Source organism: Schistocerca cancellata, chromosome 5 (genome assembly GCF_023864275.1).
Source record: "Schistocerca cancellata isolate TAMUIC-IGC-003103 chromosome 5, iqSchCanc2.1, whole genome shotgun sequence".
Taxonomy (NCBI): Eukaryota; Metazoa; Arthropoda; class Insecta; order Orthoptera; family Acrididae; genus Schistocerca; species Schistocerca cancellata.
In genome coordinates, this window is record NC_064630.1 from 366,779,554 (window position 1) to 366,796,956 (window position 17,403).

The 17,403-nt window shown below is 42.0% G+C and overlaps 1 protein-coding gene across 1 annotated transcript in view; it reads left to right on the plus strand.

The window, feature by feature from the left end:
- The first annotated feature begins 2,867 nt into the window (after positions 1 to 2,867).
- The window catches only part of LOC126187774 (lon protease homolog, mitochondrial-like), a 157,763-nt gene continuing 143,227 nt past the window's right edge, over positions 2,868 to 17,403 (plus strand). The window contains exon 1 of the mRNA XM_049929041.1: positions 2,868 to 3,337. Coding sequence (XP_049784998.1) covers positions 2,930 to 3,337 — 408 coding nt within the window. The 5' untranslated portion in view covers positions 2,868 to 2,929. The remainder of the gene's footprint in view (positions 3,338 to 17,403) is intronic.

A 17,403-nucleotide genomic window follows, 5' to 3' on the forward strand; every position in this document is an offset into this window, starting at 1 on the left:
CTAAAACTTTTTGAGGTTCATTATAGTTTTTTGCAAACTCGAATACAAAGTTATTTACGATAGATGTAGATAATATATAGGGATATTTATCTTTAAGGGAAAACCAGATGTAGTACAAATTGTTAGTTACAATATCTGCTACTGTAACTAAATCAAAAACGTCGATTTACTACAAACTGCTCGTGGATTATACAAAGGACAATGGCAGCTTTCGAAAATTCTCAAAAATTAACGTTTATTTGAGTTAATATACAATGAAATTCAGAGCTGATGCATTCTTGTCAGAACTGTGAACCACAAACACTGATCTGCTACGCAATAAATTACGTATCCAGGCCATTCATACTGGTAACTTCCACAATCATAGTTTTTTAAGTGTCTGGAGATTACAAAAAAAACATGTATCATGTAATTGAACAATGAAATTAGAGAAAGATTGTTTTGAATGAGGGTAGGTTTTCTCTTCTTAAAAATTTTAAAAGAGCACAATTAAGTTTAAGCCTATAATCGACGATAACAGTACGAATTTACTGCAGCAGTCGTCAATGTGCTAAATTTTGCAATATATTAAAATACAAATGGGTATTGATACAATCAATGAAAGATTATGCAGAAACGATGCAATCAGTAAAATAAGCTAGTCTAGAACTTCAAATCAGCACATGGTTCTTGTACACCCGTTCTCACACAAAGGAAAACTCACTTAGCCGATTCTGTAAACATTCCTACACTGGCGTGCCAAAGAAGAACAATGCAGCATGAGTTAAATATAAATGGAAATGTTATGTGACTTTTTTTGTAATGTAATAAACTTTGATTTACAAGTTAACAATACATTTGTGCAGATGAAAATATCTCTAAGTTTCTTGTTTACATTTTCCATATAGTTTGAGAGTCTTTTTCTTTTGCTTTTGCTGTGGTTGCTTTCTGATACACGAATTTGGCATTCAAATAAACTATTTTGTTACATTTTGTATGCTTGCTAATTGATTCATAAAGGTACTGTGGTTTTTATTTTAGTTACAATCCTTTAGGTGTCTATGGCGATGGGGCATAGACTTTTTCTTTTCTTTTAGTTTTTGTTTTGTTTTGACATTTGGAGTCTGTTAATGCTGTCATTGCAAAATTGCTATAATTAGGGAGAGAACTGATCTGGCACCATAAGGTGGCATTTCTTAAGCGTTGTTTGTAATTTTAGCTTATTGACTATGACATACATCTAATGAACAATGAACAAGAGAAAATATGTATAAATATAAGTAAGCATATAAAACAGGAAGGTGCCATATGTGATTTAGTGAGTGCTAGTCATGAATGGTGGTTGAGAGAAAAAGAGAGGGGGTGGGGGGACAGAGAGAGAGAGAGAGAGAGAGAGAGAGAGAGGAGCACATTGACATACGATAAAAAACGAATCTTTGCAACTCTTAATATTTGTATAGGGCCACAAGCAAATTTAAAAAAAAAACTTATATGTGATTATTGATATGGGTTTCAGTGAGTTGCTTGTTTGGTAAATTACTTACATAAACACCTTGGTTGTGGCATGTGATGTTTCTCTGATTTGTTGGTGCTCTAACTTGATGTGCACTATAATTGAGCAGAATCAGATCTTTTCTTCTGTCAATAACACTTTTTCCCAGTTGGGTGACGGAATTATTTTGTGTCGCACTATTTCACTTGGGGAAACATTGTATATGCGCAGCACACATTTTACACACGTACACACTTTGAAGATGCATTTGTAGGAGTGTTGGAGGGTATCTCTGGCAGCAACGACGAGGGTGTGAGTGGTGGCGGCGGTGGAGGCGGCGGCGGCGTCGGTCGCGGAGTGTGGGGACGGGGGGCGTCCTTGAAGGCGGCGTCCAGCGCGATCTGCAGATAGCTCTGGAACGTCTGGCGGTAGTTGCTTTTCTGCCTGGCTCGCTTGTGCTATTCCCAGAGATCTGTGAGGAACTGCACTGCGTCCGTTTGCTTTTTTGCGCTTATAGCATGCGCTGTCATTGCTAACGTCCACATGGTCGCGATGCGCTTGGGTCGTGGGAAACTTTTTGCAGCAGGGACCGTCAGAGCTGTAACTTCTATAGTTCGGTGGTCTGCCCTGTTCATGTGTGCCACCATTCTTCTGTAGTCTCCTGTATCTCCTGGCTTGTCCGACATGTGAAGCGGTGTTCCAGAGAGTCTATCTGGTAGCACTCTTCGCAGTTCGACGACTCGCGCATACCGATGCGTGCTCGACGCTCGTTCGTGGGTATGGCCTTGTGTACGACTTTGTGCCACGTGTCTCTAGCTTCTGGAGGTATGGCCCTTTCCGAGACATTCTTCCAGGCTTGTGGCCAATCGTGGTCTGGAAGATTCGTCTCTATATTGCTTCTAGTTTGTTAGGGCCTCCTGTTGGGTAGACCGTTCGCCGGGTGCAAGACTTTCGATTTGACGCCACTTCGGCGAATTGTGCGTCGATGGGGATGAAATGATGATGATTAGGACAACACAACACACAGTCCCTGAGCGGAGAAAATCTCTTACCCAGCCGGGAATCGAACCAGGGCCCTTAGGATTGACATTCCGTCGCGCTGACCACTCAGTTACCGGGGTGGACAGCGTGCATTTATCTCGATGAAACATGCTAAAATGTGTGGCACCAACAACGCCCGTCTTCTGCCTGTTGCAGCTAACAATGCAGTGACCGCCAGTGTGAATTGGGGTTTACGCAATTGTGTGATTTGTTGTATTGATGTCGAACTCTCAGTCATATTCCTATTATAATTTCAGTTCAGTATGTTTATGTTACAAAGTATTCGTGGATGAAAGATATAAAGTATATTTACGATAGGAATTTGGTACATCTTCGATGATTGGCTGTGAAATCTTTGGTAAGTTGTTGTCAGAGATGTAGTTGGGTGATGAAACAATCGGCAGGTAGTGGAGAATCATGTTTTCAAAAGTCGGTCTTCGTATGCTTTTATTGTGTAGCAATCGAAAGGTGCATCTGTTGACTCATGAAGCAAATCAATTGACGCTTTTGAAAGTTAGGAGAAGGTACATTGAAGTTTTGGGAACAGTAACACCAAGGAGTTTCTATACTAGGACTATAAAGTATGATACGCCGGGCGTGCGATGTCTTCACTCAAGCATTCCAAGATATTCTGAAGCGTCGAGTGATCATGACAATAAACCACCGAATGACTCCTCGTACAGAAGTGGTAGTGGAAGTGATGATGACCAACCCACTCCGCGCCCTTTGCCGACGACTGTTGCTGTCCCGGAGGTGTGGCCAAACGTGCCTTTAATAGCTGTCAACAGGACGCCGCTCTTCCCACGTTTCATCAAGATTGTGGAGGTGAGACGCATAAACTTATGAATGACACAGCAGTGCGTTAATGTCAAGCACAATGGTGAGTTTTGCAATCGAAGCATCCGTAACTCTTTAGAAACAGTGAACACCACATTCTGTTCGCGTTGACTGTAAAATATTATGGCAGATGTTTTCTCTGTTGCTTCATGCTGCGCGTTCGTAACTGATCTGCATTAGTCACCCTTAATTCATATGTGTTGCTTATTAAGAATTATAGCCACTGGAAGCTATGCGTGTTGGTAGCTACCATTGTTAGTGTGAGGTTTTTTAATCATCCGTCGTATGATACGGTTTTCATCCTCAATTTGTGTATAGAACATATGTTCAACAACGGCAGTACAGTCTTTGTCATTGCAATATACTAGAGAATAATGTTTTTATTGAATATGTGCTATCCCAGTTCCTTTGGTTAATTATAAGGAAATTTCCGTGCCCTTTTCTCGATGGACTAGGATATTTAAGTTGCGTTATAATACCTGCAAAATGTGTTTTCCTCGCTTCACTAAAAGCAAGAGATTCTTCCAATATTATAAATTACCTTGTTTTCTTTGTCGTTAGAAGATTCTGTACTAGTACATTGTTCAGGCTTGCTTTTCACTTGAATCATCTCTCTGTTTATTTATTTCTGGTATGATTATTTTCTGTTGATATTACGTGGAACAAATCAGGTTACAAGTGTCGTACTGGTAGTTTCATTAGGTCATAAATGAAAATCATGTATTGATGTGCATTGAATTATAGATTTGTTTTGTTTACAGTTTTACTTAATGGTCATTCTAGTTCATATTGTCTGAGGCCTACCTTATATGCTGCCAGATATTAGAAGGATATAACTGGTTCTCATTATGTCTGGTTTTGAAATGGTGCTTCCTTTTTTAAATGCCTTATGTTTCTTATTTAAACTATGTCACTAATTAGTAGTGTGATGTCTCATACCATTTATTTTAGTTGTTTTTATGAAGGCTTGACCCCTCTCTACAAGTTTGTTACCTTTTAGAATGACAGGAAGCATGATGGCGTGATAATTATGTGCTTCATCCCTCCTTTGTCAAGTCTCTCATGCTTTATGTGGTTTTGTCCTTTACAGAGCACATGGCACCATTACTTACCTTTAATTTTTTTTTTTTTTTTTGTTCTTCTTACTGTCCTGTAACATCGTCGCACCATTACACTTTATGCGTCACATTTTTGGTGTCTGCAAATTGTTGAGTTTGTCGCCTTCCTGTCAGTTGTTTTATCATGAGATTGCGAGTGTCGTTAATTTTCATATGTGGTACATATAGTTGCCAGTGTGTTAACAGCATTGTTTACAAGATTGTTTTAGCTGTGGTTGCTAACTGTATGTCTTTTCTTTCCTTTGTCAGGTCACATTTGTAATGTGGAAGACTTCCAAGTTTAATAATGTGTGTATTAGTGCAGCATGTTCATACTGCTCATTATTTTTAATTTTTATATTCAGTCTCTTACTTAAAAATATTAGAATACTCACTGTAGAGAGCTCTTGCTTACACTGTTAACATGAGTTGATGTAGACTAAACGTCCATACCATAACATGAAAAATTTTTCAGTTTGCTTGTGCTATAAATGCTGAAGCTGTGACACACACACACACACACACACACACACACACACACACACACACTTTTAGCTTTTAGGACGATTTAGATACATACCTTCGCATATTCTGTTATGCCTATTTTTAAACTTCAATGTTGTTGTTGTTGTCTTCAGTCCTGAGACTGGTTTGATGCAGCTCTCCATGCTACTCTATCCTGTGCAAGCTTCTTCATCTCCCAGTACTTACTGCAACCTACATCCTTCTGAATCTGCTTAGTGTATTCATCTCTTGGTCTCCATCTACGATTTTTACCCTCCACGCTGCCCTCCAACACTAAATTTGTGATCTCTTGATGCCTCAGAACATGTCCTACCAACCGGTCCCTTCTTCTTGTCAAGTTGTGCCACAAACTTTTCTTCTCCCCAATTCTATTCAATACCTCCTCATTAGTTATGTGATCTACCAATCTAATCTTCAACATTCTTCTGTAGCACCACATTTCGAAAGCTTCTATTCTCTTCTTGTCCAAACTATTTATCGTCCATGTTTCACTTCCATACATGGCTACACTCCATACAAATACTTTCAGAAACGACTACCTGACACTTAAATCTGTACTCGGTGTTAACAAATTTCTCTTCTTCAGAAACGCTTTCGTTGCCATTGCCAGTCTACATTTTATATCCTCTCTACTTCGACCATCATCAGTTATTTTGCTCCCCAAATAGCAAAACTCCTTTACTACTTTAAGTGTCTTATTTCCTAATCTAATTCCCTCACCATCACCCGACTTAATTCGACTACATTCCATTATCCTCGTTTTGCTTTTGTTGATGTTCATCCTATATCCTCCTTTCAAGACACTGTCCATTCCGTTCAACTGCTCTTCCAAGTCCTTAGCTGTCTCTGACAGAATTACAATGTCATCGGTGAACCTCAGTGTTTTTATTTCTTCTCCATGGACTTTAATACCTACTCCGAATTTTTCTTTTGTTTCCTTTACTGCTTGCTCAATATACAGATTGAATAACATCGAGGGCAGACTACAACCCTGTCTCACTCCCTTCCCAATCACTGCTTCCCTTTCATGCCCCTCGACTCTTATAACTGCCATCTGGTTTCTGTACAAATTGTAAATAGCCTTTCGCTCCCTGTATTTTACCCCTGCCACCCTTAGAATTTGAAAGAGAGTATTCCAGTCAACATTGTCAAAAGCTTTCTCTAAGTCTACAAATGCTAGGAACGTAGGTTTGCCTTTCCTTAATCTTTCTTCTAAGATAAGTCGTAAGGTCAGTATTGCCTCACGTGTTCCAGTATTTCTACGGAATCCAAACTGATCTTTCCCGAGGTCGGCTTCTACTAGTTTTTCCATTCGTCTGTAAAGAATTCGTGTTAGTATTTTGCAGCTGTGGCTTATTAAACTGATTGTTCGGTAATTTTCACATCTGTCCACACCTGCTATCTTTGGGATTGGAATTATTATATTCTTCTTGAAGTCTGAGGGTATTTCGCCTGTTTCATACATCTTGCTCACCAGATGGTAGAGTTTTGTCAGGACTGGCTCTACCAAGGCCGTCAGTAGTTCCAATGGAATGTTGTCTACTCCGGGGGCCTTGTTTTGACTCAGGTCTTTCAGTGCTCTGTCAAACTCTTCACGCAGTATCGTATCTCCCATTTCATCTTCATCTACATCCCCTTCCATTTCCATAATATTGTCCTCAAGTGCATCGCCCTTGTATAGACCCTCTATATACTCCTGCCACCTTTCTGCTTTCCCTTCTTTGCTTAGAACTGGGTTTCCATCTGAGCTCTTGATATTCATACAAGTGGGTCTCTTTTCTCCAAAGGTCTCTTTAATTTTCTTGTAGGCAGTATCTATCTTACCCCCTAGTGAGATAAGCCTCTACATCCTTACATTTGTCCTCTTTCCATGCCTGCTTAGCCATTTGGCACTTCCTGTCTATCTCATTTTTGAGACGTTTGTATTTCTTTTTGCCTGCTTCATTTGCCGCATTTTTATATTTTCTCCTTTCATCAATCAAATTCAGTATTTCTTCTGTTACCCAAGGATTTCTACTAGCCCTGGACGTTTTACCTACTGGAATCTCTGCTGCCTTCACTACTTCATCCCTCAGAGCTACCCATTCTTCTTCTACTGTATTTCTTTCCCCCATTCCTGTCAGTTGTTCCCTTATGCTCTCCCTGAAACTCTGTACAACCTCTGGTTCTTTTAGTTTATCCAGGTCCCATCTCCTTAAATTCCCATCTTTTTGCAGTTTCTTCAGTTTTAATCTACAGTTCATAACCGATAGATTGTGCTCAGAGTCCACATCTGCCCCTGGAAATGTCTTACAACTTAAAACCTGTTTCCTAAATCTCTGTCTTACCATTATATAATCTATCTGATACATTCTAGTATCTCCAGGATTCTTCCATGTATACAACCTTCTTTTATGATTCTTGCACCAAGTGTTAGCTATGATTAAGCTATGCTCTGTGCAAAATTCTACCAGACGGCTTCCTCTTTCATTTCTCTCTCCCAATCCATATTCACCCTCTATGTTTCCTTCTCTCCCTTTTCCTACTATCGAATTCCAGTCACCCATGACTATTAAATTTTCGTCTCCCTTCACTACCTGAATAATTTCTTTTATCTCATCATACATTTCATCAATTTCTTCATCATCTGCAGAGCTAGTTGGCATATAAACTTGTAATACTGTAGTAGGCATGGGCTTCGTGTCTATCTTGGCCACAATAATGCGTTCACTATGCTGTTGGTAGTAGCTTACCCGCACTCCTATTTTTTTATTTATTATTAAACCTGCTCCTGCATTACCCCTATTTGATTTTGTATTTTAACCCTGTATTCACTTGACCAAAAGTCTTGTTCCTCGTGCCATTGAATTTCACTAATTCCCAGTATATCTAACTTCAACCTATCCATTTCCCTTTTTAAATTTTCTAACCTACCTGCCCGATTAAGGGATCTGACATTCCACGCTCCGATCTGTAGAACACCAGTTTTCTTTCTCCTGATAACGACGTTGTCCTGAGTAGTCCCCGCCCGGAGATCCAAATGGGGGACTATTTACCTCCGGAATATTTTACCCAAGAGGACGCCATCATCATTTAACCATACAGTAGAGCTGCATGCCCTCGGGAAAAATTACGGCTGTAGTTTCCCCTTGCTTTCAGCCCTTCGCAGTACCAGCACAGCAAGGCCGTTTTGGTTAGTGTTGCAAGGCCATATCAGACAATCATCCAGACTGTTGCCCCTGCAACTACTGAAAAAGCTGCTGCCCCTCTTCAGGAACCACACGTTCGTGTGGCCTCTCAACAGATTACCCCCCCCCCCCCCCCCCCTCGTTGTGGTTGCACCTACGGTACGGCCATCTGTATCGCTGAGGCACGCAAGCCTCCCTACCAACGGCAAGGTCCATGGTTCATGGGGGTAGGTAAACTTTAATAGTCCCACTGAAAATGGAAACACAAGGAGAAAATTTACTTCAAACCACTTATGCGATATTGAAAGTAGATTTCAAACTCTTTTCTATTGAATTCATTTCTTAAGATCTGCTAACATAAAATGACAAATCACAAATTACTGATTCTCTTGAAAAGAAATGGAGAGTCTTTTTAAATCATCATCGGAAATTTCTGCTTTTGTTTTCGATGGTGTGATTGAAAAACAAGACACCTTATTACGTTATTCTTTAATTTAGTTCCTTTCTCCTGTTAAATAAACATGGTGCTCTTTAATTACTTTTATTTTTTGTGCTTTTTTTTTTGCATATGTGCTGCACTGTCTTTAATTTCTCTCCACACTCGCTAACACTAAACACGCAGTGTCGTGTGTCGCTTAAGCTTTGGTTCCTGGATGTCGCAGTGTCTCTGTTGATGATGCTGATGGGATGAAATCCACTTGCAATTTTGACCGTGGAATTTTGTAGAAAAATTGCACTGAAATTGCACTATAGATCCAGGTCTTCATGTCACTATTCAGGGCAAGATGGTAACAGTTTTTTTACACAGAGGTGTAGATCAGGCTGGGTTGGCTTGCTAATGGGTCATTCCAGTGATCATGAGCCTCCTGCTCCTTTTGCTTCAACTTTCCTGAAATTTGCTGTGGATGTAGACCCATCCTGAAAATAAATCTATGCAAAATTTCAAATCATGAACTTGAGTATATGAGAAACAGTGGCCTGCTTGTTGGATGGCTTTTTGATGAATCTGTGTGAAAACGATCAAAACCCTATGTTTGAAGCCCTTTTATTATAAGGCAAAAGCAAGTTGGAAACTTATTACTTTCAGGTCCTGGATAACTTTGAGCTGTGAATCAGAAAAATGCAGTGTGACAGAATGTAAAGCATGTTTTGAGGCAACAGAATGCATTAAAGTGACACAAAAAACTTACAGAGAAAAGTCCACAGATTTTTTGACACTCTTTGGGGTCAAATATCTCAGGGAGGAAAAAATGCAAAGGAACTAGCCTACGACTTGGCACATTTGTTGATGATGCCTGGGACATGATTCTGTTAGCATATCTTCCTGCTTAGCCAATTGTTTTTGATTATGCCCAACACAAACATGGCGTCAGATTTAAAATTACAATGAATGAGCCAAAGTCAGATGTAAATATTGCAGAAGGATCATTTCAGAGATTCTGATTCCTGGCACCATTGTCAAGAGCACAGTTTTCTGCACTAGCAACATCCTACAGCCTGTTCAGCAAAGGGAAATTTTAGGTTGAACTTTAACAAATGTCATGTGTAATACATTATGATTACAACACGATACTGGTTGCTGAGCTCATAACTTCAAGGCAAGGAAGAATGACAACTGGTTGATTAGTGCTGGTGTTTCAACTAGGCATAAAAACCATTGAAATTCGATGACTCAGACAATTCAAAATCATTAGTTTCGTCAGTGTCTGTCCCTATCCTAGTAGTAACCATGTATTGTTACAGAGGCAAGATGGACATGATGTTGTTAGCAAATATTACTTATCTTGTTACGTGTAGATGGCCATGCTTGCTGGTTTATTTGTTGAGGCTACAAAGCCTCAGATGGGTTTCTTACCATGATTCCCAAGCCGTCTTTGTTGGTTTCTTTATTGAGGTTCAAAAGCTGCATTTAGGTTTCTAGCCTTTGTTTCCAAACTGTGTTTGTTGATTTCTTCATCAGCGTTCCAATCCCCTTGCAGGTTCTTGTGTTAGAATATGCCCGAGGTTTTCCTGCCTGTCATAATAGGCGACTAAAAGGAGTCTCCATCCTTTTGGCTTATTGAGATTTGGTCCCCTTTCTGGGTTTGATCTCCATCTTTCCAAATTTTTATGAAGTGTGGGCCATTTGGGAAAGAACGCCTTATGTGGTACACTATATATCCCTCGTGTCTTACGATCTTCTGCACCTAATATTGTCATGGCACTATAGCTCCTCCCATATTCCAGCTATTTGAGTGAGGACACCTTAGGGGGTGCATACTCTTCATGGATTGTCCACTGTCCTCTTTTGTCCCTGTGTCAGTATGAGTTTTCCATGCACGTAGTATCCAGCACAGTAGCCAGTCCGCCGTGGTGAGGCCGTCATATACCCTCTTGGTTCTAGCCCTCTGACAACACAGGGATTGCTCTGCTGATGCGTGAGCTGCAAACTTCCCACCCTGTGCCAAGTAGTAGATGACCATCTTCTTGGGGCATCAGGGCCCTGGCAACAGCCATCGATCCATGTGGCCTTTACTGTGGCTGGGTGGTGCCCGTGGGGAGAGCTCTGATCAGAGTAGGTGGCATCAGGGCGGATGACCTGCAATGAAGCGGACCAAGTCATTTCTTGCTTTGTGGCTGCAAAGCTTCTATTTTTTTGTTGATAACCTGGAGCACAAGTTTGAAGAAATGGCTGTGCTGTACAAAATGAGAAATGGGTTGGTCTTGCTTCAGACAGCAGCCTGTGACAAGTTTCTGCCACTCCCTATAAAAGCCTCAGCATGGTCCAGGGTATTATTTTCCATTGCGACCTTCTCTTGCAGTCCAGTGACGAGCTACACGCCAATTTAAAACCCCAGGGTGTTCACTTCATCTGTCACATCTATAGGGGACCAACAGAGAATAGGATTTCCACCAGTGCCTTCATCTTCACCTTTGAGGGTGATACGTAAAACCATATGTACCTCACACTATGCGATGCCTTAAGTCCTGGACATTCGGGCACATGTCCTCCTGATGCAATTTCAGCACCAAATATAGAGACTGCGGACGTCCGCTGCATCCGAATACTCAGTGTCAACTGTGGAGAGAACCACACACCCTTGCTCACTGGACTGCACTGTACTCAGAAAGGAGGAGAAAATTATGGAGTACAAGATCTTGGACCAGCTGACTTACCAAGAGGTTAAATGGAAATATAAACGATTGCACCCCATTCACTTGACATCTTCATGTGCTGCAGCTACATCATCACCACCCTCACTGGCAACAGTAGTTCCCACATCTCTGCCTCGTACAGTGGGCCCTCAGGGCTGCCCGAATACATCTGCCCCCTTGGTGGTTGGGGCACCTCTTCTTCCATTGCTCCGAAAGCTCCTACTTCTGGAGCAATAACCCCCCCCCCCCCCCCCAAATGCCGGGGACATTGGTCCCCTTCCCCCAGCCGGAGAAGTGACAGCCTCCTCTGGCTCCTTTTGCAAAAGTGGACACTCGCCAGTGCCTGAAGGAGCCACAAGCTGCTGGACAAAGGGCTTCACGATCTTCCTCAGTGCCTGAAGCTACTTCAGAGAAGTACTCCCAGGAAACCTCTAACGAGAAGTGAGAGAAGAAACAGACGAAGAAAAAGTCTGCTAAAAAACAGGAAATTCTGGTGGCCCAAACATCACCACTGCCTACCAGTCCTGCATCTGAGGACAAGGTGCACATTTTAGTGTCCCTTGAGGACCTGGATGTTGCCAGCACCTCAGTCGCAATGGAAATAGATACAAATACTCAACCTGTGGCAGCAAGTGATCCTGAGGCATAATCTGCCTCTTTGGTCACTTCATGCTTTCCCCGACACAGCAAGCATCATTCTTCAGTAGAGCTGTGGTGGTTTTTTCTCGACCTGGCTTAGTTACAACAACTTTTAAGCTTTACACCTCCTTTTTCATTGCATTTCAAGAAGCTTGGTTTCTGGCAAAGCAGACCCCTAGCTTTCGTGACTGTTAGGAGTATTACAAAAATCGTACTGACTGTAACAGGATGTCAGATGGAGTCTATACCTCTGTATATAGCACACCTATGCCCTTTTAAACACATTTAGAAACTGTGGCTGTCAGTGTGAGGACAAAGCTGAACATTACCATCTGCAACATCTACCTTTCTCCAGATGGTGAGGTACCACACCCTGTATTGGCTGCTGTAATTTCCCAACTCCCCCCACCTTTCCTACTTCTGGATAATTTTAATGCCCATAACACTTCTTGGGGCGAAACCAGGATTACTGGGCGTGGGAAAGATGTCAAGAATCTACTAAATCAACTTGTCATTTACCTCCTAAATACAGGTGTCCCCACTTATTTAAGTGTGGCACATGGCACATTCTTGGCCATTGATCTCTCCATTTGGAGTCCTGGCCTTCCGCCGTCTATCCACTGGAGAGCTCATGATGACTTGTGTGGTAGTGACCATTTTCCACTGTCTCTGTCCCTCTTCCAATGTCACTCACCTGGATGCTTGCCCAGATAGGCTCACAGCAAGGCTGACTGGGACGCTTTCACCTCCACTACCACCATTGAATCTCCATTGCATGGCAACATCAGTTGCGTGATACAGACCATCACTAATACCGGGGAAGTCAGTGCCTTGATGGTGGTTGGAAATCGCTGCGCTCATTAGAGACCGTAGGCGGTCTCTCCGACTTGTAAGTGTCAACCGTCCCTGGAGCTTCTTATTGCCTTCAAATGGCTCTGTGTCCAGGTCTGTCAACTCATCAAACAATGGAAGTAGGGGAATGATACGTCTCCACGATTAGAACACGAACTTCTCCTTTCCAGGTTTGGTCTAACTCAGACACATTTATAGATATCAGGCCTCTGCCAGTATACCTGGAATTTCCACAAACGGAGCTATATATATATATATGCCAATCCATATGCAATCACAGAGAGTCTTGCCGAGCATTATGCTCACACCTGTGCATTTGAGAATTACTGCCCTGCCTTTCATCTCCTAAAATAGCAGGTGGAATGACACCACCTATCTTTTGCTCTACACTATACTGAGCTATATAATTCTCCCTTCAGTGAGTGGATATTTCTCGGTGCCCTTGCTGATTGTCATGACACATCCCCTGGACCAGATTACATCCATTCCCGAATGATTAAACATCTGCCAGCAAATTACTTGCCACCTTTTCCTGGCATCAAAACCTTATTGCCGTCTTTTTTTTTATCTGATGAAAGCTTACGATACCACTTGGTGAAACCATATCCTTGTTACTCTGCCTGAGTGGAGTCTCTGGGGCCCGCTCCCGATTTTTATACAGAACTTTTTGTCTCTCCAGACTTTCAGAGTTTGAGTTGCTGCTTCACACAGTTCGCCCCACATCCAAAAGAATGGGGTCCTACAGGGCTTCGTACTGAATGTCCCACTCTTTTTAATTGCCATTAATGGTCTCGCAGCAGCAGTGAGGTCCTTAGTATCCCCTTCTTATATGATGACTATTTTTGTATTTCTATCTGCTCCTCTTTTATTGGTGTGGCTTGATGTAGACTGCAAAGAGCCATACAAAAGGTGCAGTCATGGGCCCTCACTCAAGGCTTTCAGTTTTCAGCTGTCAAGTCTTGCGTCATGCATTTCTGTCATCATCATTCTGTCCACCCACATCCGGAACTTTACCTTGATGACAAACTACTTAATGTAGTGGAAACTTACTGATTTTTGGGACTGGTCTTTGACACCCACTTAACTTGGCTTCCTCATCTTCATCAGCTTAAGGAAAAGTTCTGGTGGCATCTTAATATTATTAGATGCCTGAGCCACACCGACTGGGGTGCTGATCTCCCTACACTGCTGCTGTTGTACAAAGCTCTTGTGCAGTCCCGTCTTGACTATGGAAGCCTGATGTATGGTTCAGCATCATCCTGAGCGTTGTGGCTGTGGGACACCACTGTGGAGTTCAACTCCTGATGGGAGCTTTCCAAAGGAGCACAGTGAACAGCCTCCTCTTGGAAGCTGGCATTTCTCCATTGCAGATCAGGCGAGAACAACTGCTTCCAAATTATACTGCCCACACTCATAGTTTGCCTTGCCATCAAAATTACCATCTCCTGCAACAGTGGCCCAGATCTCACGGCTTGTCTGAGCCTATCGCAAGACCCAAAAGGCTCAAATCCACCTGAGGTCCTCTGCCACTGTTATTTTCAGCGAGTTCCAGGCCTCAGGTATAGTCTACACTGATGACGTGATGGACAGTGGTCATGTTGGCTTTGCTTATGCTCATATTGGACATACTGAACAGCACTCCTTGGCAAATTGCTGTAGTGTTTTCACTGCAGAGTTGGTAGCCATCTCTCGTGCTCTGGAGCATATCTGCTTATTCTCAAGTGAGTCCTTCATCATCTGTAGTGACTCCTTAAGCAGCCTACAAGCTGTCGACAAGTGCTTCCCTTGTCATCCTTTGGTAATGATTATCCATAAGACTCTTTACACCCTTGGGCACAGAGGACGTTCAGTGTCCTTCATTTGGACCCCAGGACATGTCAGGATCCCAAGCAGTGAACTGTCTCACAGTCTGGCCAAGCAGGCTACTGGTAAACTAACTCTGGACATCAGCGCAATGGAGACTGATCTCTGATTGGTCTTACTCTGTAAAGTTTTTGGGATCTGGAATACTGAATGGGGCATCCTCAGTACACCAATAAATGTGTTATCAAAGAGACTCCGTTTTCCTTTGCCAGCTCTACATTGGCCATACTTGGCTGACTCATGGTCACCTCCTCTGTCGTGAGGACCCACCTCAGCGTCGCTGTAGTTCCCACACGACTGTCGTCCATATCTTGTTGGACCGCCCAATTTTAGCTGCTCTGTGGTGGACTTTTCACCTCCTTCCTACACTGCAAATAGTAATGGGAGACAATGCATCAGCAGCTGATTACGTTTCATGTTTTATTCGTGAGGGGGCTTTTTATCACACAATCTATGGGTGGACATCTGGCCTTCTCTCCCAGACCTCCACCCTCCCTCTATTTAAACTCTTCCTCACTCTTTCTTTGCTGTTTGTTCAGCTTGGTCTTCATCTTTTCCCTATCTGTGTTCCTCTTTTCTTTTAGGCTGGAGATTTTAGTGTGTTGCAGAGTGGCTGGCTCATCCTTGTTTATTCTTCCGATCAGCCAGTACTGGCTGTCTGCTATATTCTTTTAATATACCTTCTATTCCTTTGTTCCTTTTTGTGCACATTCTCCCTGTTTGACTTGCCTCTTTCGTTTTCTCTTTCTGTGTGTATCCCAGTTAGTTTTATGCCTTTTTACTTTCCCAGATTTCTTTTGGGAATGATTTTAACCCGAGATGCGTTCGAATGAGGAAAAAGGAACTGATGACGCGATAGTTTGTCCCTTTACTCCCCAAATCAAACAACGAACCAATGAGGTTCTAAAGCCATCGTTGGGTTTCTAGCCTTGGTTCCCAAGCTGTATTTATTGGTTTCTTCATCAATGTTCCAAAGCCTCAGTTGGGTCTCTTGCCATGGTTCCCAAGCCGATACGTGGGTCTCTTCATGTTGGTTCCCAAGTTGGTGCTATTTTAAATTACTGTTTCATGGCATTAAATTTTTGTTCAGTACTGATGAATATGGCTTTTAGAAAATTATACTGACATCCTGTTCTAGTTGCTGAAGGCTCTACAGTATTCACGATGATGTACTGTTCAGTAATCCAACATTTGTTTTTCTCTTTCAGACCAATAGAGTGAGTAAGGTGGACCAAAAGGGTGGGTCAATTTGACCAGGGCATCATTTTCTTCAGTATCAACTTTACATATGTTACCAATCCATCAGTGATTGTCATAGTTGCACACAATGTATTGGCCAGGATTAAGGCTTAAAACTGACATGAAAGCCACATTGGTGTCAGCTGACTGATAAACAGAGGCCACATGTTGTTGTTGTTGTGGTCTTCAGTCCTGAGACTGGTTTTATGCAGCTCTCCATGCTACTCTATCCTGTGCAAGCTTCTTCATCTCCCAGTACCTACTGCAACCTACATCCTTCAGAATCTGCTTAGTGTATTCATCTCTTGGTCTCCCCCTACGATTTTTACCCTCCACGCTGCCCTCCAATACTAAATTGGTGATCCCTTGATGCCTCAGAACATGTCCTACCAACCGATCCCTTCTTCTGGTCAAGTTGTGCCACAAACTTCTCTTCTCCCCAATCCTATTCAGTACTTCCTCATTAGTTATGTGATCTAACCATCTAATCTTCAGCATTCTTCTGTAGCACTACATTTCGAAATCTTCTATTCTCTTCTTGTCCAAACTATTTACCGTCCATGTTTCACTTCCATACATGGCTACACTCCATACAAATACTTTCAGAAACGACTTCCTGACACCTAAATCTATATTCGATGTTAACAAATTTCTCTTCTTGAGAAACGCTTTCCTTGCCATTGCCAGTCTACATTTTATATCCTCTCTACTTCGACCATCATCAGTTATTTTGCTCCCAAAATAGCAAAACTCCTTTACTACTTTAAGTGTCTCATTTCCTAATCTAATTCCCTCAGCATCACCCGTCTTAATTCGACTACATTCCATTATCCTCGTTTTGCTTTTGTTGATGTTCATCTTATATCCTCCCTTCAAGATACCATCCATTCCGTTCACCTGCTCTTCCAAGTCCTGTGCTGTCTCTGACAGAATTACAATGTCATCGGCAAACCTCAAAGTTTTTATTTCTTCTCCATGGATTTTAATACCTACTTCGAATTTTTCTTTTGTTTCCTTTACTGCTTGCTCAATATACAGATTGAATAACATCGGGGAGAGGCTACAACCCTGTCTTACTCCCTTCCCCACCGCTGCTTCCCTTTCATGTCCCTCGACTCTTATAACTGCCATCTGGTTTCTGTACAAATTGTAAATAGCCTTTCGCTCCCTGTATTTTACCCCTGCCACCTTTAGAATTTGAAAGAGAGTATTCCAGTCAACATTTTCAAAAGCTTTCTCTAAGTCTACAAATGCTAGAAACGTAGGTTTGCCTTTCCTTAATCTTTCTTCTAAGATAAGTCGTAAGGTCAGTATTGCCTCACGTGTTCCAGTATTTCTACGGAATCCAAACTGATCTTCCCCGAGGTTGGCTTCTACTAGTTTTTCCATTCGTCTGTAAAGAATTCGTGGTAGTATTTTGCAGCTGTGGCTTATTAAACTGATTGTTCGGTAATTTTCACATCTGTCAACACCTGCTTTCTTTGGGATTGGAATTATTATATTCTTCTTGAAGTCTGAGGGTATTTCACCTGTCTCA